The 23,462-nt window shown below is 38.4% G+C and overlaps 1 protein-coding gene across 5 annotated transcripts in view; it reads left to right on the top strand.

Moving 5' to 3' along the window:
- Positions 1-23,462, top strand: part of armc8 (armadillo repeat containing 8) — a 103,909-nt gene that overhangs the window by 38,794 nt on the left and 41,653 nt on the right. For all 5 annotated transcript variants that reach the window (XM_060827430.1, XM_060827432.1, XM_060827431.1 and 2 more), the window contains 6 exons: positions 1,539-1,619; positions 2,775-2,850; positions 3,469-3,559; positions 3,830-3,890; positions 12,794-12,994; positions 13,802-13,897. In XM_060827430.1, the coding sequence (XP_060683413.1) occupies positions 1,539-1,619; positions 2,775-2,850; positions 3,469-3,559; positions 3,830-3,890; positions 12,794-12,994; positions 13,802-13,897 (606 nt within the window). The remainder of the gene's footprint in view (positions 1-1,538; positions 1,620-2,774; positions 2,851-3,468; positions 3,560-3,829; positions 3,891-12,793; positions 12,995-13,801; positions 13,898-23,462) is intronic.

Genomic DNA, 23,462 nt, shown 5'->3' with positions numbered 1-23,462 from the left:
GGGTTTGAAGTAGATGTGTGTTGAGTCTTAGTTTATATAGCCTGAAGATCACTGGCTGTATTTGTAAATTATGACAAGAATTTGGAAATAAATATGTTAAGACTTAACAAATGGAGGAAGGCGTGTTAGGCTGACAGAGTTGAAATTTATGTAAGATGGTGCTTATGATAGAGAATATAACACCAGTTGAAACACAAACAGAAATAACTGGAGAAACGCAGCAAGTCTGGCAGCAGCTGTGGAGAGAAAGTAGAGTCGATGCTTTGGGTCCAGTGGCTGATATGTTTTTCAATCTGTCTTCTCCCTGTAATCTTTGATTTCCCCTTACGAATCAAGAGCCTTATCTATCTCTGTCACAGTGATTTGGTTTCCACAGTATTCACCAATAATGAGCTCCACAGATTAAAGAAATTCTTCCTCGTCTCAGTTCTAACGGGTTGTTCTTTGAATCTGAGGCTGTGCCCTCCTACTGAGTCTCTCCTACAAGTGGAAACATCTCCAAGTCCTTCCTATTCACTTCTCATTATTCTTCAGTGAGATCGCCCACCCCACAACCACCATCACATCCTTTTGAAATGCAGTGGGAAAGAAAATTGGGAGTTAAAAAGAAAAGAAATGTGGTAATTAATAATTGGCAAATATAACACTGAACTAAGTGATTTTATTTACAATATACTTTCCTGTTTGTGCTTAATTGTGTTTAAGTGCATTTATTTTCTCCCAGATTGGCTCAGTTAATGGCACTTTTGAGTCCAATTTATACTTTCCTACTGGAGGATATTGAACATTTAATTTTCTCATTTGAAAGTTATAAAAGATTATCACTGGCTTTCTCTTAACACTCCGCCTTTGTTATTTTCATGCTTTTAGTGATTAAATCTGTAACTACAATGTTGGAATGTTGCATAGCTTGACTCAGCTGTAATTTTCATGGAGGAGAGAATGAACTGGTGTCTCTCTTCCCATTTTCCCAATCATTGATCAAAAAATTCAGTCTTAGTGAGGCGTATTTTTCACTTCTTAAGTAACTTTGTCTTTTCATTAGCCTTATTTTTGCTGAGTACATCAATCTTTATGAAGTACTTTGAGAAGTTGCTGTGTGTGAGAAGTTGCTGTTTAAATGTGACATTTCTAACCTTTTTTACTGACCAGGACCTTTTTTGGTGGTGTCATCATTTTTAGCAATATAGCTCAGCCATTTCATTTTGAGTTTATTGCAGACAGAATGTAGGGGCAACAATCTTCAGAAATACTTGAAATAAAATTGTAGTGTTTTGTCTGTTTGTTTTCAAAACAGTGCAGTTTTTAAGTCATTCATTTTCCTTTCTGCATGGATTGAGTTTTGCCCTTTTGGTCCATACCTAAGATGAACTGACCCTGTCTTTGGAGTATTAGCCAAATAATTATCGTTAATATAAGAATGTCATAAATATGAGTATGTTTGGTTTCCTCAACGTTTTCCTTCCTCACTTTAAACTTGCTGCCCTTTTGTCAGTGAGGTTGCACAGAAATATTAAAATGCTTTTTGTTTTTTTTAGACTCCAGAACACCAGACTGTGTTGTTCACCCATGGTGCAGTTCAGAACATTGCCCACTTGCTGACTTCACCTTCATACAAAGTAAGTCTTGAAAGTTATGTGGAGTAGAAATATGTTGAGGCCTCACTAAAGAAATTTTAAAATGTTTCCAAGACCCTTAAAGCAAAAAATATATAGTGCATCCTGTTTTTACTGGAAATGCTCAATTTAAGTTCTGAACAAAAACGCTGAACAATTTTATTTATGAAAATAAACTTTATTTAGTTTGAATTATTACCCCTTTATGATTCTTGTCTACTGTGCTATGTTAGGTGCCAGCCTAGTAAACTGTCAAGTTGTTTTGAGATGTTGCTGGAGAACCATTCATAATCTTTCAAATATGTCATTGAAGTACTGAAGTTCCTTATGCAGGAAAATGACTCACATTCGCAGGAGTTGTTGCTGTTTTCCTAAGCTGATCACAGTATTACTTGCCAACCTTTGCCTAGCAGGCAAACTTCTTTCAATTGATGTTGAATGAGCATCTCCATCTGCCCCCCTCATTATATTTGGGGAAAAAAAGCCAATATCGGCGCAGAGAGATTTCAGGAAATGGTTTATAAGGATCGAAGACGCCACAGCTTTAAGAAAAGGCATGGCTGTAAGAGGAATTTAACCACAAGACTAAGAATTTTAAATCTGTGGGCATTCAAGGGTTTCTGCCAGAAAGGGGATGTGATCTGTGATGGATACTTATCGTGTTGGAGATGAGAAGCATTTGTGAAGTTTACTGGAGCAAGGGTTCAGAATGAGAGACCAACCACGAAGATGTCAGAATAATCCTGTATGGACTTCTTAAAGTTGTGAAAAAAGAGTTTTCTTAGCAAATGAACTAAACTAACAGTGGAGGTGGAAATCAATCAACCCCTCTGATGCAAAGAATGTTAGGGTCTGAAACTCGGCTTGAAGTCAAACAAGATGATGAAACTGTAATTCATCTAATCTAACCTTAGCAAGGCGAAGGAGAGAGATGGATTGATGACCACCAAGCTTCTCAATGATCAAATAGGTGAACTTGCCTTCTATAAGGCTGGTTGTAACCACTAGGGGTGGTTATAGTTGTTGCAAATGCAGAACTAGATGTTGACGTATGAGTGGAAACTGGTTTTCAAAGATTTTTCAAGCTGTATCTTAAATTGACTTGTAAACAAATATATTCATAATTAGAATATTTATTTAACTTTTACATCTCAATAGGTTCAGATGCAAGCGTTAAAATGCTTTTCAGTCTTGGCTTATGAGAACCCCCAAGTTTCTATGACTCTTGTAAATGGTGAGTACTGTATTTTGTAGAATTTCTTTGTCCACTTGCTATCATTTCAAGAAGCATAGAACATCATGTTTCAAATAACTGCTGTCTAGTATGAAGTCCAGTGCATGGGTGGAACCGTAATGTGTGTGTTCGCACCCATAGCCGCTATTAATAAAATATTCTTTGTGGACACTATTCAGAATCATTGTGATACATTCAATCTAACTACTAAGTCTCTAAAGTAGATGTAGTATAAGAATTTTTTGGATCTAATTTTATAGCAGTAATTTAACAATCCATTTAGTGTGCTTTCCCATTACGTGGATGTTCGATGTCTGAAATCATGTTTGGTTTTGTGATCAGAGACATTTTGTGGTCTTCTAGGCCAGAGATTGAATTGACACTGCTCATCTACGTTTTGTAGGACTCAAAAGCCATAGGGATGGTTTTCATACTAGTATTTTATGATTGTTTATTTTATTAATTTTACATTTGTTTTCATATAATGAATCCACCATTTGCTATTTTGTTCAGTGCAATACAAGTTCATTCTTTTAAAAGCTGCTGTTAAGCCAGTACAAGCATCCACGTTCAAACATTTTGGTTATAAAATGTTTAATGCATATTTTTCTGTTTTAGTGTTGGTAGATGGTGAGTTATTGCCCCAAGTATTTGTGAAGATGATGCAGAGGGATAAACCTATTGAAATGCAACTGACATCTGCAAAATGGTACCTATTAAATTGTTATTGTTTTTACTTTTGGTAATATATTAAAGATATATGTGTCTTGCCATTTAAACTAACTCTATGGATAAACTGTTTCCATGGCTTTGGATCACAGCTGTTCAAAATATTGTGGCTTATAGTATCATTTGGGATATTTACTTTGTTCTTAACATGTTAATCAAGTTTGTTGTCTATCTTGTATAACTAGCAAACATAAAGTCTGAACGTTCCATTTGTTTCTGTAATTTATGTTCTCATTTTATCATTTTACAGTTTGACTTATATGTGCAGGGCTGGTGCAATCCGGACAGATGATAACAGTATAGTTTTAAAGGTTGGTATGAGGTTTCAATAGTTTATTCAACTTGTTTGGAGAGTAACTTTTTTTTGTGCCTTTGTGTCCTCCACTGTTTTAGTGATGGTCATAATACAGCATTGCAAGTCCTACGTAAGAGTTTTATAAAAGACAATAATTTGGTGATCAAAACACTCTAAGCCCCTCATGTTTCTGCTGTCAAGTATTTTGTTTTGGAGTCTATACTATAATTGGGATATTATACAAGGGCTGTGGAAAAAAAAGGGAAAATTCAAAAGGAAATTGGCACAAAAATACTTTCAGAGGCTGTATCAATGATACCTTTCGCAAAGAAGATCTTAAAGAATGAAGTGAAGGTCAAGACACAGATTTGAGGGCATTCCAACTTGTTTAGCTGGCTGACAATCTGTCTGTATTTGAAATTTGAAATGGAACATGCAGTAGTCTACGTTAATGGGAAGAGTGAGCTCGGGGAGCATGATGATGTTGTACTAATGAAGGTTACAGAGGAAGGGCAACACAGAGAATATTTAAGCGTGGGCCGATGAATTTTGCATTTGAGGCATAGAAAAATGGTGGCCAATATAATTCAATAAAGATAGGGCTATCCATTAAGTAGTACTTACGCCTGAGAGATGATAGCGTAGATGAAGTGTCACTGGACTAAGAATCCAGAAACCCAGTTTATTTTCTAGGAGTATAGGTTTGGGTCCCACCATAGAAACTGGTAAAATTTGAATGCAATAAATCTAATGATAGACAATGGTTTCATGGCTATCTGGTTCACTGATGTCCTTTCAGGAAGAAAAACCTACTATCCTTACCTTGTCTAACTGAAACTCCAGATGCGCAACAATGCAATTGGCTCTCTGAAATAACCTGTCCCCTGAAGTGGCTGAGCAAACCACTTGGTTGTACAAAACTGCAAGAAAATCTTCAAAAGTGAATGAAACCAAATAAACCACCTGTCACCAAATAAGGCACTAAAAATAGCAATGGTAAACTCAACCCTCTTGATGCTGCAAAGTTTTCCTCACTAACCTCTGGAGGCATATGCCAAAATTGCGTTGACAAGTGAATCAACAGTCTGATATAGTCATGCTTATTGAATCACACCTTACACACACTGTCCCAGATAGTACCCAAGCATGTGAGGGTATGTCCTGTCCCATTGAGAGGATGTTGCCCCAATGACTCCTTGACATTGATTCCACACTCTCGTGGCATCCGATTAAACAAAGGCAAGGAAACCTCCTGCAATTTACCACATACATGTCCCAAACTGGCTGATTAATCTGTGCTGAACTCCACTTCGATGAAGCACTGAGGATAGCAAGTGTGCAGAACACTGGGTGGGGGAGCTTCAATGTCTACTATAAAGACTGGCTTGGCAGCGATTGAAGCTAGGGAGAGGCAATGGCCTGGTGGTATTGTCACAGGACCTATCCAGAGACCCAGGTTTGAATCTCGCCACGGCAGATGTTTGAATTCCGTAAAATCTGAGAGTAAGAGTCTAATGATACCCTTGAATCCATTGTCAGTTGTTAGAAAACCCATCTGGTTCACTCACGTCCTTTTAGGGACGGAAATCGGTCTCCCTTACCTGCACTAGCTTGCATGTGACTCCAAACCCACAGCAATATGATTGACTCTTAACTGCCCTCTGGGCAATTAGGGATGGCAATGAATGCTGGCTTGGCCAGCGAAGTCTTCACCCCGTGAATGAATTAAAAAAAGACACTGCTACCAACTGAGCTGACTGAACCGTAAAGGGCACAGCTGCTAGATTCACTTTTTGAGAATGTCCTCCTTTGTGCTGAATGGAATTGACTTTGAATTGATATAACAACTCAAGACTACATCGATTAGGTGTTGTGGACCACAAGCAGCAGCGGAATTGTACTTCAACATAATCTACAAACTCATGGCTATGCATATCGCCCAGGGGATCAGCTCTGGTTTAATGAAAGTCATCATGCCAGGAGCATCATCAAACATACCAAAAATGAGGTACCAACCCAGTGAAGATATAAAACAGGATTATTTGTGTGATAAATGGTGTAGGGAAGGCTAAATAATTCCACAACTAAATTCTGCCATACCCGGTCATGAACAAGCACTTGTAGCAATCTTCAGCCAGAAGTGCCGAATCGATGATCCATCTTGGCCTCCTGCAGATGACCCCACCATCTCAGATGGTATCTTCAGCCAATTTGATTTACTCCACTTGATATCAAAAAATAGCTGGAGGCACTAGATACTGCAAAGGTTATGAGCTCTGATAACTAAGTGGCAATAGTACGGAAGATGTGTACACCAGAACCTACTGTGCTCTTGCTAACTTGTTCCAGTATAGCTGTAAGACTGGCATTTACTGGACGATGTTGAAAATTTCTGTTATGACCTGCACACAATAAGTAGGACAAATCCAACACTACCTATTCTAACTATGGGTCCACTCTGACTAATAAACGATGGAAGGTGTCACCAACAGTGCTATCAAGCAACACTTGCCTTGATTAACAGGTGATGAAGAAGAAAAATGATGTGTTAGTATTTATAGTGAGGATTCAAGTACAGGATCAGGGATGTCTTGCTGCAGTTGTACAGCGGCTTGGAGAGACCCCACCTGGAGCATTGTGTGCAATTCTGTTTTCTGTATCTGAGGAAGGATGTTCTAGCTATGAAGGGTATCTCTGCAGGACCTCTACAGATAGTAGTCTAGGCCCAATCATCATCAGCAGCTTCATCAATGACCTTCCCTCCATCGTAAGGTCAGAAGTGAGGATGTTTGCTGATGGATTGTACAATGTCTAGATTATTCATAACTCCTCAGATATGAAAGCAGTCTATGCCCAAATGCAGCAAGACATGGACAGTATCCAGGTTTGGGCTGACGAGTGAAAAATTATGTCTGAGACAAAGAATTACCAGGCTATGAACCTCTCCAAGTGGCAGATGGAATTTAATTCAGATAAATGTGAGGTGCTGCATTTTGGGAAAGCAAATCTTAGCAGGACTTATACACTTAATGGTAAGGTCCTAGGGAGTGTTGCTGAACAAAGAGACCTTGTAGTGCAGTTTCATAGCTCCTTGAAAGTGGAGTCGCAGGTAGATAGGATAGTGAAGAAGGCATTTGGTGTGCTTTCCTTTATTGGTCAGTGTATTGAGTACAGGGGTTAGGAGGACATGTTGTGACTGTACAGGACATTGGTTAGGCCATTGTTTGAATATTGCGTGCTGTTCTGGTCTCCTCCTTATCGGAAAGATATTTTGAAACTTGAAAGGGTTCAGAAAAGATTTACAAGGATGTCGTCAGGGTTGGAGGATCTGAGCAGGCTGAGGCTGTTTTCCCTGGAGCGTCGGAGAATGAGGAGTGACCTTTTAGAGGTTTACAAAATTATGAAGAGCATGGATAGGATAAATAGACAGACAAAGTCTTTTCCCTGGAGTTGGGGAGTCCAGAACTAGAGGGCATAGATTTAGGATGAGAGGGGAAAGATATAAAATAAACCTAAGGGGCAACTTTTTCACACAGAGGGGGGTACATCTATGGAATGAGCTGCCAGAGGAAGTGGTGGAGGCTAGTACAATTGCAACATTTAAGAGGCATTTGGATGGGTATATGAATAGGAAGGGTTTGGAGGGATATGGGCCGTGTGTTGGCAGGTGGAACTAGATTGGGTTGGGATACCTGGTTGGTGTGGACGAATTGGACTAAAGAGTCTGTTTCTATGCTGTACATCACTGTGACTCTATGCCTCTATCACTTCTTGGACATTTAATAGCATTATCATTGCTGAATCCAGCAATATCAACATCCTGGTGTTACCATGAATGAAACTCTGAATTGGAGTAGCTAAATAAACATTGTGCCAGCAAGAGCAGGTCAGTGCTTGGATTCCTGCAGGGAATAATTCCTGACTTCCTAAAGCCTATCCATTATCTATCAGGCACAAATATGATGGAAAGCTTCCCTTTTGCCTGATGACTGCAGCTCTGACAACACTCAAAGCTTGATGCGTGCTTCATTTGTTTTCAATATGGTGCAGTTCATTACCTCAACCACTGATAGTCAGTAGCAGCCATTTGTACAAAGTGCCCTGCAAACATTTATCAAGATTGTTCAGACCATAATCATCGAGGAAAGTCAAGGGCAGCAGATGCATGGGAACACACCTACCAAGCTCCTCATCATCCTGACTTTGAAATATATTGCCGTTCCTTGAGTGCTACTAGGTTAAAATCCTGAACTTCCCCCTCCTAATGGCGTTGTGGGTCTACCTACATCAAATGGTCTGCAGCAGTTTGAGTTAAGGCTGGGAAATAATTGTTGACACAACCAGTGTAGCTCTCTTCCTGTGAATGAAAAGGAAACTTGCAGGATATAATATACTAACACGATTTTTGAAGAGCTGTAGTTTGTGGACGATATTTAAGTCGTAATGTTTAGGAAATGGAATTGCATGAGGGTTTCAGCAACATGCACCCACAGATGATGGTAAATGTTCTTGAGTATAAATTTACTTTGTAAATATCTTCTATTGTTTAGTAACCAAAGAAGCAAAGTGTAAAGGCATAAAGTAATGCACACTCTGCTTTTTAACCTTTCAACTTGGAGTCATAGAGTCATAGAGATTTATAGCATGGAAAAAGACCAAATATTCCAACCTAGTCCTATTTGCTAGCACTTGGACCATATCCCTATAAACCCTTCCTATTCATATACCCATCAAAATGCCTTTTTAAATGTTGCAATTGTACCAGTCTCCACCACTTCCTCTGGCAGCTCATTCCATACATGCATCATCTTCTGCGTGAAAAATTAGATACTTGAGGAGTTTTTGGTTGGAATTCTATGCAGGTTATTTAGTGACTGAAGCCTGAATCTATACAAATAGCTATTCTGGTGGGATGGATGTTGTCAAAGGTGGTGGTGGAGGGATGTTTTTCAGACTGGAGGCCTGTGACCAGTGGAGTGCCACAAGGATCGGTGCTGGGCCCTCTACTTTTTGTCATTTACGTAAATGATTTGGATGCGAGCATAAGAGGTACAGTTAGTAAATTTGCAGATGACACCAAAGTTGGAGGTGTAGTGGACAGCGAAGAGGGTTACCTCAGATTACAACAGGATCTTGACCAGATGGGCCAGTGGGCTGAGAAGTGGCAGATGGAGTTTTATTCAGATAAATGCGAGGTGCTGCATTTTGGGAAAGCAAATCTTAGCAGGACCTATGCACTTAAATGGTAAGGTCCTAGGGAGTGTTGCTGAACAAGGAGATCTTGGAGTGCAGGTTCATAGCTCCTTGAAAGTGGAGTCGCAGGTAGATAGGATAGTGAAGAAATTCTTTCCTTTATTGGTCAGAGTATTGAGTACAGGAGTTGGGAGGTCATGTTGCGGCTGTACAGGACATTGGTTAGGCCACTGTTGGAATATTGTGTGCAATTCTGGTCTCCTCCCTATTGGAAAGATATTGTGAAACTTGAAAGGGTTCAGAAAAGATTTACAAGGATGTTGCCAGGGTTGGTGGATCTGAGCTATAGGGAGAGACTGAACAGGCTGGGGCTGTTTTCCTTGGAGCGTCGGAGGCTGAAGGGTGACCTTCGAGGTTTACAAAATTGAGGGGCATGGATAGGATAAATAGACAAAGTCTTTTCCCTGGGGTCAGGGAGTCCAGAACTAGAGGCCATAGGTTTAGGGTGAGAGAGGAAAGATATAAAAGAGACCTCGGGCAACTTTTTCACACAGAGGGTGGTACGTGTATGGAATGAGCTGCCAGAGGATGTGTTGGAGGCTGGTACAATTGCAACATTGAAGAGTCATTTGGATGGGTATATGAATAGGAAGGGTTTGGAGGGATATGGGCCGTGTGTTGGCAGGTGGGACTAGATTGGGTTGGGATATCTGATTGGCATGGACGGGTTGGACCGAAGGGTCTGTTTCCATGCTGTACATCTCTGACTCTATATCATGCAGAAAGGTCTCTACGATTGTGTGAGAATGGCTATGGGTTGAGATTCCTGAGTGGATGACAGACATGAGTGAAATAATTTTTATTTGGCATTCAGACCTCACACAGGTTTTGTTTGATTGTCAACATTAACTTAGAATTTCAGTTCCGCTCATTATTGATTGTACTTGCTCGAACAGGGTAATGTTGGCAACTGAGATTCTTGGAGTCGAATGCCATCTGGGCCCTCCATGCATGTGCAAATGGTTCACAGCAGTCATCTTTAATGGTGCCATGGGTTGGGAAGACATACGAAAAAAAAAAGTTGCTTTTCAGTCTTATAAGACACCAGGCTGAAATTTACAGGAAAGCTAATGGCATGTTTTGGGCACATGCTGATTGTTTTGTGACATTCTACTGTTTGCTTTAGAAATCCCACATCACTCCTTTTTGTGTTTTAAGCACCACAGGATTCACTGCTGTTAACCTCCTGCTGGAACATGAAGCAGCTTTGACAAGGATGTGATAATTGCTCATCCAATGTGAATCCGCCCTGCTGGTCCAGCAGGGGAACACTCATTGAAATGTTAAATCTCATTACCGCTTGTAGTTGGTGTTTGTTTGTTTTAAAAATGCCCAGTGATCCAGAATTTTTGTTTTCTTGTTTGATCCTTTGACTTTTTTTCCAAATTTATCTTTTCTGATCTTAACTTATCTTTCTGTCCCAGATTTTGATTCCAATTCTGATTTTGATTCCTCTGATGTGCCTCTTTCTTTCATGATTGTTAAATCCCTTTGGTTATTGAGATAGACTATAAGTCATATTGTATACACCCCACATGTTCAAGAAGGCAGATTACCGCCCTCTTGTCAAGGATACTTAGAATGATTGATAAACCTGTCTAGCCAGTGATGCTCACATAAAACAATGATGAAAAACTGGAGTCTCAGATACTCCTTTGTCTCGCCAAGCTCATACTTGAAGCAGGTTGCAATTTCAAATAATTTCTGAGTTAAGAATGCTGAAAGGAGTAGAGTTCATTGGGCACAGTGAGAGATGTTTTGCTCCAGCAAGATCTCATCCAGTCTGAATCATAAGATCAAGTAATTGAAAATAGTCCATTGAAACTAACTTGATATTCTTTGTTGTGGTACCACTTCCCACCCAAATATGCATGTGTAGAGTTAGTTACTTTACACAATGTTATGTGGAAGGAGAAAGTGAGGACTGCAGATGCTGGAGATCAGAGCTGAAAAGGTGTTGCTGGAAAAGCGTAGCAGGTCAGGCAGCATCCAAGGAGCAGGAGAATCGACGTTTCGGGCATGAGCCCTTCTTCAGGAATGAGGAAAGTGTGTCCAGGGAGGTAGGGAGGGTGGACTTGGGGGAGGGGCGTTGAAAATGCAATAGGTGGAAGGAGGTCAAGGTGAGGGTGATAGGCCGGAGTGGGGTGGGTGCGGAGAGGTCAGGAAGAAGATTGCAGGTTAGGAAGGCGGTGCTGAGTTCGAGGGATTTGACTGAAACCAGGTGGGGGGAGGGGAAATGAGGAAAATGGAGAAATCTGAGTTCATCCCTTGTGGTTAGAGGGTTCCTAGGCATAAGATGAGGTGCTCTTCCTCCAGCTGTCGTGTTGCTATGGTCTGGCGATGGAGGAGTCCAAGGACCTGCATGTCCTTGGTGGAGTGGGAGGGGGAGTTGAAGTGTTGAGCCACGGGTGGTTGGGTTGGTTGGTCCGGGTGTCCCAGAGGTGTTCTCTGAAACGTTCCGCAAGTAGGTGGCCTCTCTCCCCAATATAGAGGAGGCCACATCGGATGCAGTAAATGATGTGTGTGGAGGTGCAGGTGAATTTGTGGCGGATATGGAAGGATCCCTTGGGGCCTTGGAGGGAGGTAAGGGGGGAGGTGTGGGTGCAAGTTTTGCATTTCTTGCGGTTGCAAGGGAAGGTGCTGGGAGTGGAGGTTGGGTTGGTGAGGGGTGTGGACCTGACGAGGGAGTGGTCTTTTTGGAACGCTGATAGGGGAGGGGAGGGAAATATATCTCTGGTGGTGGGGTCCGTTTGGAGGTGGCGGAAATGACGACGGATGATATGATGTATATGGAAGTTGGTGGGGTGGTAGGTGAGGACCAGTGGGGTTCTGTCCTGGTGGCGATTGGAGGGGCGGGGCTCGGGGTGGAGGAGCGGGAAGTGGCAGAGATGCGGTGGAGGGCATCGTCGATCACGTTTTGGGGGGAAATTGCGGTCTTTGATGGAGGCCATCTGGGTTGTACTGTATTGGAACTGGTCCACCTGGGAGCAGATGCGGCGGAGACGAAGGAATTGGGAATATGGGATGGCGTTTTTACAGGGGGCAGGGTGGGAGGAGGTGTAGTCTACGTAGCTCTGGGAGTTGGTCGGTTTATAGTAAATGAATGTATTGATTCGATCGTCCGAGATAGAAATGGAAAGGTCTAGGAAGGGGAGAGAGGAGTCTGAGACAGTCCAGGTGAATTTGAGGTCGGGGTGGAGGGTGTTAGTAAAGTGGGTGAACTGTTTAACCTCCTCGTGGGAGCATGAGGCAGCGCCGATACAGTCATCGTTGTAGCGGAGGAAAAGGTGGGGGGTGGTGCCAGTGTAGCTGTGGAAGATGGACTGTTCCACATATCCTACGAAGAGGCAGGCAGAGCTGGGGCCCATGCGGGTGCACATGGCTACTCTTTTAGTTTGGAGCAAGTGGGAGGATTGGAAAGAGAATATGTGGATCCAACTGATAACAGAATAGAGTTTTAAGGTGACCAGTTTTTAGAGTGTGGGTTTGTTGAATCAAACAACACAGTTGAGTGATAATAAGATGGCAGTACTTTAATCTTGTTCTTTAATCTTGAAAAATTCTCAGTTGATGTTCATGTGGGTCTCCTAACCAAATATAAGAAATGTAGCCTGTTTTGTGTTTTGAAAGTACCTTGACTAATCGCAACAAATTCCTTCTGTCTAGACACTCCCATGCTTGGTTAGAATGTGCAGTAAAGAGAGGCTTCTGGAGGAGAGGGTGGAAGGTGCTGAAACCTTAGCATACTTGATAGAACCGGATGTAGAGTTGCAGAGAATTGCCAGCATCACAGATCATCTTATTGCAATGCTTGCTGATTACTTCAAGTATCCAAGTTCAGTCAGTGCAATCACAGATATTAAAAGGGTAAGTTTTCTAACTTGTAATTCTGTAAAAGCTTTATTTTAAGGAATTCTAATGCTAATTATAAAGTTCATTATAAATATGTAGATGACTAGTTTTCAATTTTTGTTATAATAGGATGATTCATTATAAAAGGCATCTCTATTCAAGGTTTTAATTTAAATAATTATACACTAGTAATTTTCCTGTCTCCTAACATTTCACATTTCAGTTCTTATTGCATTGCTTAAGCTGACACTGGTCAGCCAGAGGGCAGCAACCTGTGAATTTTTTGTTCCATTGCTGTCTTCAAGGCAGCTCCACATTACTGAGAGATAGGATGGAGGTATTTTCCCTACTACCTCCAGAAGATGGGGCCATTCACTTGAATCAAGCCCTAGTCACTATTTCTGATAAACCTTCAGTAAATCTTCAGTAAAAACAGCTGTTTGAATTATTGTAACTTGTAGTGATAAAGCAGAGACTGTATTGTTACACGGCAAAGCTGACCTTTATTTGTTACAATTAGTGAATTGATTGTTCTGTACAATGTCAACAAAAAAGATCTAATTTTACCTGTCATGCTTTGTTTATTGTAGCCATACAATTTCAGAATTTAAATTGGCAGTTGTTTCTTCCTGCAACAATGTCCTCTTCACATAATTCAAATGGATAACAGTTGAAGAATTATCTGGTGTTAACAATATGCTTGAATAGTAATTGATATTAAATCAATTTAAATGCTATTTTTATTAATTATTAATGAATTGATTGTAATGTTTACAAAGTTGCAGGAATACTTCATTTTTTTTCTTTCCTAATATTCTTCAGCTCGACCATGACCTCAAGCATGCTCATGAACTTCGCCAAGCCGCGTTCAAGCTGTATGCCTCTCTTGGAGCGAATGATGAAGACATCCGGAAGAAGGTGAGTCTGGGAGAGGGGCGTCCCCCGGTCCTGGCAACCAACAGGCAGGGAGTGACGTCAACCTGAGAACAAGGTGAAGAGAATTAACAGTGACTTTACGAAAGAGCATAATCAGATCTGAAGAATGAATGGGATTGAGACTCATTTGTCTAGAGAAATGAGTTGTGACGTGTTCATGTTGGATTGAGAAGTACTGGTGTTCCCTGTGTTGAACCTGCACTGGATCCTTAAGTTACATTCTTTGCATGAGTTCGTAACAATAGTAACAAAATAAGCACTGTGAAGTATAGTGTATAGTCCTGACTCATAATACAGTAGTACTGTAATTCCAGTTATATAAATGCTTGCCTACCTACTTGCTGCAAACCGGAAGTACTCAGCTTCTGTTTCTGTATCATTTTTAATTTGTGGCCTGCTGATGTGTTCATTTGTGTTGCTGATGTGCAAGTTTAATTGTAAATAAAGCTTTGTGCAATGACATTGCTGGTAGCTTGTTTTCTGAATCTACAGTTAAGCAAAACACTGTTTTCAGGTAACTTGAATTACTGCATCTAAAATATAGTTGAAATTCTAATCAGCACACAGCGATAAGATAAGCCACCAAAATGGCATTTTGCCTTTTGTTTATATTAAATAAAAGAGGACTGTGTTGTGCATGCAGTGTATCCATCTAAATAGAGAGCCACCAATACTGGAAAATGTGTACACTTCGATATTGGTCTGGCAATATGACTGAAGTCTCAAAGTTTTAGTGTCCTCTTCTTGTGACAATGTGGCAATATCCATTTCATATACTTTCTATGCTTTTCATGAGCAAGATTGTCAAAGCAATGCCATGGCCTTTGAAAATAATTTATTCACAATTTCCTCCTCAAATAATTGTCACCTCTAACTTGGTGTGGGATTTGATCTTCTACTAATTATTGAAATCATCTCATAGTTTTGTTGTAAGTTTCAGGTTTACAATATGAAAAATGACATTTTGACCTTTTGTTTGTTTGGAAATTGAAATTCTTTTCATCAATAATTTCTAACAAAAGTGAGTTGGCTACAGGAATGAAGTACTAGAAAGGACAAAATGTAGGTAAATCAGAATCTGATCCTAAATGTGAACAGATCTGATACTGTAGATGTGCAGTCTCCCAATGTGGCATTCTGTGGGTCTGCAGTATATATTTTTTCCCCCCGTTAGTGATTGTTATACAGTAATATATAGTTATTGGTCACTGCACCTGAAATGCCTCATTCTACTTGATTATGTGGTTGTCAGGGTGTAATACATGCTTAAAGTGCCTTTCTAGCATCGCTGGACTGAATGTTGAGGATGCTAAAGTTAACTGAAAATGATAGTTGGGATGAAACGCCCAAAAAAAATCCCTTTTTTTTTTAACAAAAAACAAAATTAAAACACAATGATTTCACTTCAGTGGCTTTTGCATGTTTGTTGTGAAATCAATTTTTTGTTGGACTATTTAAGTACATGTTATACTGCTATCAACCTTTTGTGAAATTTGTGCAAAAATGTTCAAGTCAATTTAATCCAAGTTGTAAAAGTGAACATAGGAGAAGTCTATTTGACTCATTGTACTTGTGCTGTTTCTGATTCCCTAGGTCTTTCTCTCTTCCTGCACCCAATAAAAATATAAACAATATAAACTAATGGTATAATTTGCATCATCTCATTAATCTTACAAAAATTAATTACTTCACTTTTTTTATAATATTCATGCAATATGAGCATCGCTAGAAAGGCCAGCATTTGTTGATCAGTCCTAATTGATTTCTATCTCTTGAGAAGGTAGTGGTGAGACACCTTAAACTACTGCAGTCCTTGAACACTAGTTATACCCACAATGCTGTTAGGGAGAAAGTTCAAAGCTTTTGACCCTGTATCAGTAAAGAAACAATGATCTAGTTCCAAATCTGGGTGATTTGTGGCTTAGAGAGAAACTTACAGGTGGCATAACAATGAAAGAACTGAAGGAATACAACTGGTTGGCAGCGGCTGTGGAAACAGAAAAACAGAGTTAACGTTTCGAGTTCAATATGGCTCCTCTTCGGAATGGATGCACATGGTGGTGTTCCTATGCATCTGCTGCCCTTGTCCTTCTAGATGGTAGAGGTTGCAAGTTTGGAAGATACTGTTGAAGGACCCTTGACGAGTCGCTACAGTGCATCTTATATATGGAGCATGCTCATGCAGCTGTATCCTAGTGACGACAGACTAGATGTTTAAGGTAGCTAGGATGCTGATCAAGTGGGTTCCTTTGTCCTTGATGGGGTCAAGCTTCTTAAATATTGTGGGAGCTGCACTCATCCAGGCCAGTGGTGAAAATTCCACTCATGTTCCTGACTTGGTTTCTTGTAAATGATGGGACTTGAAATTGAGGTGAGTTTATATTTGCCCTTTTCATTAGTCTTTACCCTTTTTATGTTTGTTACGATATCCTTCAATGTACATTTGAATTTTTTTGTCATCGGCAAACTTTTGAAACAGTGCTTTGAAAGGATGCTGAATCCAGGTCATTAATGAATATTGTTAAGAGCAAAGATCCCACTATTAACACTTGGAAGACGCTACTGCCCATGCATTCTTCCTGTCTTGAGAAAATAACCGTTCACCATTACTCTTGATTCCTGTCTTTCAGCCAATTTTGTATCCACACTATGCCTTTAATCCTACAAACGTTTGCTATGACATCTACTATGTGATAGTTTATCTAATGTCTTTTGGTAGTTTAATTACACATCAATGGCATGTGTCTCATCAAAAAAAACAATTGGTTAAGCAAGTAGCCATAAGTCCACTCCGACTGTCGTTGTTTAATCCATACTTTTCTAACTACCAATCAGTTCTGGTCTGGAATAAGATCTCTATTTTGTCATTGCCAATAGATGACCAATTGATTGGTAATGGTTGGATTCCTCCCTCTTTCTGTCCCTTGTTTCAGCAAGTGTGTAATATGTTAAGGTTTCCTGTCCTCTGATACCTAGTGGCCAGAACCACTGCACTTCTTTCAACAAATGTAGGATGTAGCTCTTTGGAAGCAGGTGACTTTTGTAGTTTGAATACTATTAATATTTATATCCATATCTAATATTTATATCCATATCTATTATTTATATAATTTCTCTTGCTGTGACATTAACAGCATTTCTTTAGTAAAACAAAGGTAGAAAATTTTTTAATCCTTCAGCTATGCCCACTGCCTCTGCAAGATATTTTCTGTTCATAATCAATCTCCCTTGCTTTTGACCATCCTGTTCATTTCTGTATATTTATAAAATATATTTCCCTGTTCTTTTATGTTACTTGCTAATTGATCCTCAAGCCAGACTTTATCACCTATTTTTTCACCTCTTTGTTGTACATTTTATGATCTGCTTGGTTCCCTACTGAATTTATCAGGTGAAATTTATGATTACTCTTTTATTTTGTTTTTAACTCAATATCTATAGTCATCCTAGCTTTGAATTGCTGCCTTTCTCCACTATCTCTTCTTTGAGTGCGCCATTGTAATTTATTGTTTTAGTCATCAGTCCTTTGTTCTAAACCACCAAGCCTAGATCTCTCTTCAAATGATTGAAATTCCTCCTTCACTTTTGTATTTTTACATCCAATTATTTTCTTTTGCTTGAACTTTTCTTTAAATGTAACATTGTTTCTCCCTATCTACTCTATCAAAAGACACCATAATCTTGAAACCCCCCCAATAAAATCTCTTTTTAAACACTCCTTTTTTGAGAAACTCAATCCCACTTCTCTAGTTTTCTTACCATAACTGAAGACCCACTGTCATTCTGGTGAATCTCTGTTCCAACTTCAAGCCATTTGACATCCTTTCTAATGTGCAGTGAGACTTGACCAATGATTGAGAAATATTTTTGGATAAACCTTTTTGAATTATAATTTGTGTGACCCAATTTATAAACTTGACTTTTCTCTTGGGATAGTAACCCAATGTGAATTTGGTTATATTATATATGCAAGTACTTTCAATGCAAATACACTCCAAATAGTGTTCGTACACTGTCCTGTCATAGAGCTGAAGGTAGTTTTATAAGCTATAAATTAGGGATTTGCAAATACAGATGCATAGTACCTCATTCCCATATGATTTCTGAGGATATTCATCAAAACAGGCCTTTTTAATGTACTTCCATGGCGTGTAATTTTTTTAAGGAACTGTTTTCACTTATTAGTGGATGCTAGTTCTTTCTTGTTCTTTATGCATGTATTGTTCTTTAACAACTGCATTTGGACCTCTATTGTTCACGCTAACATGTCCTTTATTATGTTTGGATGTGGAATAAAACAGTCCTATGTATGTTATATTAATGTAACAGAAGAGCAACGATTGAATTACATTTATATATAGGCACTTATTTGGATCTGACCTTGTATCAGCATAGCTGGGAACCAAATCGATTCAAAATTCACTCATTACCCTTAACTGCCTTATCTTGAAGCATTCATTATTCATTTGTAGACAGTAAGCAGGTGTTCCACTGCTTAATCTATTGACTGGGAAACTGAGTTATAGTCTCATATTAGTCTATTTCTCAAATCCACCTCCCTCAATGAAAAATTTAATTAAAATTTAAAATATAACATTTTTCTGCACTCAGACATTTGCTTTGTGCTGTTTGCTGTCTCATTAGAAAGCTCTACTGTTACTAATTATTAGTGATTGTGGCTCTCTGCCTTGCTGTCCAAACATTGGGCACTATCTGAAAGAATATTAGTTTCAAAGGTTATGTATAAAATTTATCAACATAATGAGCAATTGGACTTATTAAATCTGCAAGTTATGAAACTCAGTCACTTAAGTTATGCAAATATTTACTATTCAGAATAAATAGCATTAAGTAGAATAATTTAGTGGTGTAAATATACAACACAGGTAGAACCTTGGAAACAAGACGGTGCCCACTACTGGAAATTTTGCATTTTCAAAAACCTGAAAAGATGCACTCTACTACATTCCATATTCACACTTGTGCCTTTATGCTCCAGGGCCTCTACTGTCTGCTACCCACGGCCTGTGCAGTTATATAGCTCTAACATGAAGTCTATCCTTTGATTTTGAATGTTTTTGCATTAATCATCAATATGGAAGTTCATGCATAACTATCAATTGCATTGTTTGATAAAATTCAACCCATGACAGGTTGGGTCTATAATTTAAGAATATTAAAAGAATGAATTGTGATATTCAGTGCCCCGAATTTTGAGCTACTGAACTAAGGCTTGTGTAAAACTGGACATAGCATCTCACTGCACCAAATAATTTGTTTCCACCTCTTATTAATTTTAACTGAATGAGTTATAGGATCCTTTACCTTGGACCTAGTCAACATTGTTGACAACATTTATAAATATATTTTTGATTTATTTTCACAGTTAGAAAATGAATAGATATTGTTTTCCAGGACATAGTTGAGATACTTTCTGCATGAAGTCACCTCCTACAGCATGAGTCATTTAAACTCTTTCCACTCTGTGTTCAAATACTTCATAATATTTTCATCAGATCCTAGGACAATAACTGACATCACATAGTGTCTGAATTAAATCAATTGTAGTAACTTGTCTGACATTTTTGTTTGCACTCGGCCTTTCCTGTCCACTCCAAAGCAGTTTTCTGGTTTTGAAATAAGGTTTAAATGTTTTTAATTAATTTCCAATTGGTTCGGTGTCCTCTTGTATTATCATGGTAATTACTTTTATTTCTTCAAAATAGATAGTTACCCAATTTGTGCTGTGCTGTTAATTTAAAAAAAACCTTTTGTATACTGTCCAATATTTAGACTTTTAGATTTCTTTTGTGTTTCTGGGGACAGCTGTAGGGAGCCTATGAATAGCTTAGAATTGTACTGTCGTGTGGCTTATTATGTCCATTATAGTAGCAACTGAAAATCTTTGTGACTGTTCTATTCATTATTTTGCTTATTTGTGTGAACTTTCCTCTTGGTAATATTATGATTTCTTAAAGACATTGATGGGATTCCACCCATCCCATTTCTTACCATAGCTATTCAGGATAAACATTGTTTGCCAGTGTGATTCTCCTTATTTGATGCTTTTGCAAAAAGCAATTTCAATTCAACAATTTATTTCAAATGATTTTCCTTTTTGGAATAGCAAGTAGGAAATTAAACTTAGTACCTAGAGAAAAATATACATCGAAAGTATAATAAAGCCTTTTTTTGAGGTTGTGTTTAAGGCTCATTATTGGAACAGCATAATTGAAGCTGTCACTGTACCTGTCTATGCTGCACATGGCAGATATGTTGTGCAAAATACTGCCTGAAGTAAAAGTGTTTCATTCTTTAGCTCCAACATTCCTCATATTTCATCTTTCAGTACAGAAAGGTCCCCCACAAAATTAGAATACTCACCATCAATAGTTCATTTCAAAAACCAGTGAAGAGTTTAGAAGACTTCAAAAGCCCTCCAATTGGGTTGGATTCCTTCCTTAGATGACTGTCTGTCTGTGTGGAGTTTGCATATTCTCCCTGTGTCTGCATGGGTTTCCTTCAGGTGCTCTGGTTTCCTCCCACAAGTTCAAAGGTGTGCAGGTTAAGTGAAATGGCCAAGCAGAATTGTCTCATGGTGTCCAAGGATGTGCAGGGTAGGTGGATTAGCATTGGTAAATGCAGGGTTACGGGAACAGGATGGGAGATTTTTCGATGCAGACTTGATGGGCTGAATAGCTTTGATGTGTACTGTAGGGAATCTATGCTGTGATTCAGTTCAAAGCGACAGAACAATACAAATGTGCATAGCAAAATTGATGCCCTAGATAGAAGTAATTTTGGTGGCATTTTGATTTTAACTGCTGTTTAATTGGTAATTTGTTAAAACTGTAGATGTAAAACAATTTCCAGTATTTAAAATGCTGCTCGTTCTGTTAGCAATTCAACGGTTTAAACTGCAAATCTTTGCAAACTGTTTTACTCTCATGGGATTGACTAACTGCTGTAAAGTTACACTAAATTTAAGGCACAAGTACCTTCAGAACGTTGTAGATTGGGTATGTTCTAATAGATTTTCTTCCATTGACTATGAAAGGATAGATATATGTTCCATTTTTATTTATGAATGTAGCAGATTTAATTATTTATTTTGGTTCCTAATGACTGACTGACTTACATTTTTGATAAAGGTATGAGCAAATGATTTATTAAAGCTACAGATTTCATGTTGCATTAAATATTTTTGGGGATTTTAAGTGATTTGAAGGGCGATCTAAAACTGGGGTTAAATTATTTTCCAAGCGATCTGAAGATTAGGTAACAATTTTCAACTTCCTTATTGCATTTAAGTTTCTCATTTTGCAGTGAATCAGCAGCTGACTGTAAGATGGCATTGCATTCCATTTGGAGGCTGCCATATTACACGTTATAGGAAAGTTCCTTTTACCATATTGTCTATCTGATTTGCTTTTTAATTAGGCTTTAAGTTTATTCCTGCTTTAGTTAATAACATACCAATGAAGATATGTTATGAGGCATTTAAATTTAAAAATGAAATCTTAAAAAGCGTAATGTATGATATCAAACTTTAATAAACTGGTTATTGAGCTCCATATCAGCAAGGTAATTTAAATATTGATTATAGTGATTCCCAATTTAAGATTATTTTCAATAAAGTTGTTAAACCATTCATGAGCCATAAATGTCATAAGTTACATTTAATAAAATGTATGTTGAAGATGTATCTTTTCTCTTGAAGAAGCATGTATGGTTTCCTAGGAAATCTGTGACTGCTATTGGTATTGCACTACATATTCATAATCTCCTTTATTCTTTGTAACTACCAAAATTGATACATTTTGTCTTTTTTTCAATCACCTCTGTCTACATCCTTCTAATGCTTCCTAATATTAAAAATAATTGAAGGGTTTGGTGCATGATTAAATTATTACAAAGCATTTTCATCAACCAACATACCTGGTTTTCTTTAAATATCAGTAGTTTTATTAACAAGTCCTGATCAAAATTAGTTGGGAGTTAGGCTGACGGTGTAAAGGAGAATGCGTGACGTACCAGTTAGTGGTTGCATTGATCATTTACCTTCTTGAACTTTTTTAATAACAGCAATTGGCCAAAAGCCCTGAATGTCATCAATAAACATTGTTTAAAAATATACATGAAATATCTGTTTACATTCTTTTTAAATAATTGATCATTTCAGAGATGTGCTGATGATGGTGATCAAATCTCAATGCTAATTAAACTATACGGAAAGTCATTGAATAACTGATGACTGTATGTGCATACATTTTCAGGCACAGTAATTAGGCATGGTAACATTATAGTAGTCCATTATGTGCTAGCTATTCTGTTATGTTCATTCAACAACTTTTCTAATGAATAAAATAGAACTGCTGGTTCAGAGTGGACCATTGTAGTGTAACATTACCATATTTAATTGCTTATTGATTAGTAGAAATATGGTAGTAAAGCCTTGTTAGTTTGATGGTTACAACTTTGGCTGATTTGCTCATTAAGCAGCAGTTTCATTAGTGAATGAGAAGGTTGAAAGTTCCATTTCTGTCCTTAGGTTTGAGTTCAAACACTAAGATGACACCTGAATGTAGAGTGCTTGATGGTAACATTTTTTTGGGTGAGATGTTAAGCTAAGATGCCTGTTTCTGTGGACGTTAAAGCTGACTTTTTTCATTATTCAAAAAGAACAGAGTTGTATCAATTTTCAGGGCATGTTTTCTTAGCTAATGTCATGAAACAACTTATTTATGTTGCTTGTTTTTGTTGCTGGCAGTATGGCTTCTACATTTGCCAACATAGAAATAATTGCAATACACAGTGATGCATTCTGAGATGTGATTAAATACAATATAAAAGCATGTTTTATTTGGAGGAGAAGATTTAACCAACATGTAGTGTGTATCCAGTAACCTTGGCTATGCAACTGATGCTTATCTGGATAGAAATAACTATTCCAATTTTACTTTTATTAAATATGGTTTTCTGCAACTGTAGTATCATTTCACTTTGCATCAATGCTAAAATTATAGAACAAACTGAGATGGCGTGCATCCTGATTGGAAACAAATCAGAGTGAACTTTCTTGGAGGAATGGCTGTGGCTGCTGATACTCTACAGTAGTTGCTCAAAGGCTGTATAATAAAAGTGTAGTCTCAAGAAGACAAAATTTTAATTTTCAACGACTTATACCTCTGTCTGATGTGCTTAACGAACAAATTTCATTTACGCAAGCATTCTAGTATAAGCAGTGGGGATTGTCAATCCTGTCCCACTGCAGAAAGCTTTCAGAGGGGTTTTAAAATAACATGCGCTCAAGATGAACTTTCTCTTAAAGAAATGTAATCTGTGCGTATGAAATCAAATACACCCTCCTAAAGTTGCATGCTGGATTCTTTTGCCACTGAACATGAAATATTTAGAGTGGATTACTACTGCCTCCATCCACCCATCTCTCTCTGTCCCCACCCAATTACTCCTCCTCCAAGAAGCAGAGCAACTCATTTTGTTTGGGTTGATTTGAAGAAGCAGAGATTTTATTGCCACCTTACTT

Source organism: Hemiscyllium ocellatum, chromosome 7 (assembly GCF_020745735.1).
Source record: "Hemiscyllium ocellatum isolate sHemOce1 chromosome 7, sHemOce1.pat.X.cur, whole genome shotgun sequence".
Taxonomy (NCBI): Eukaryota; Metazoa; Chordata; class Chondrichthyes; order Orectolobiformes; family Hemiscylliidae; genus Hemiscyllium; species Hemiscyllium ocellatum.
Note: the sequence above shows the minus strand (reverse complement) of the source record. Positions and strands in the feature narration are given on the sequence as shown.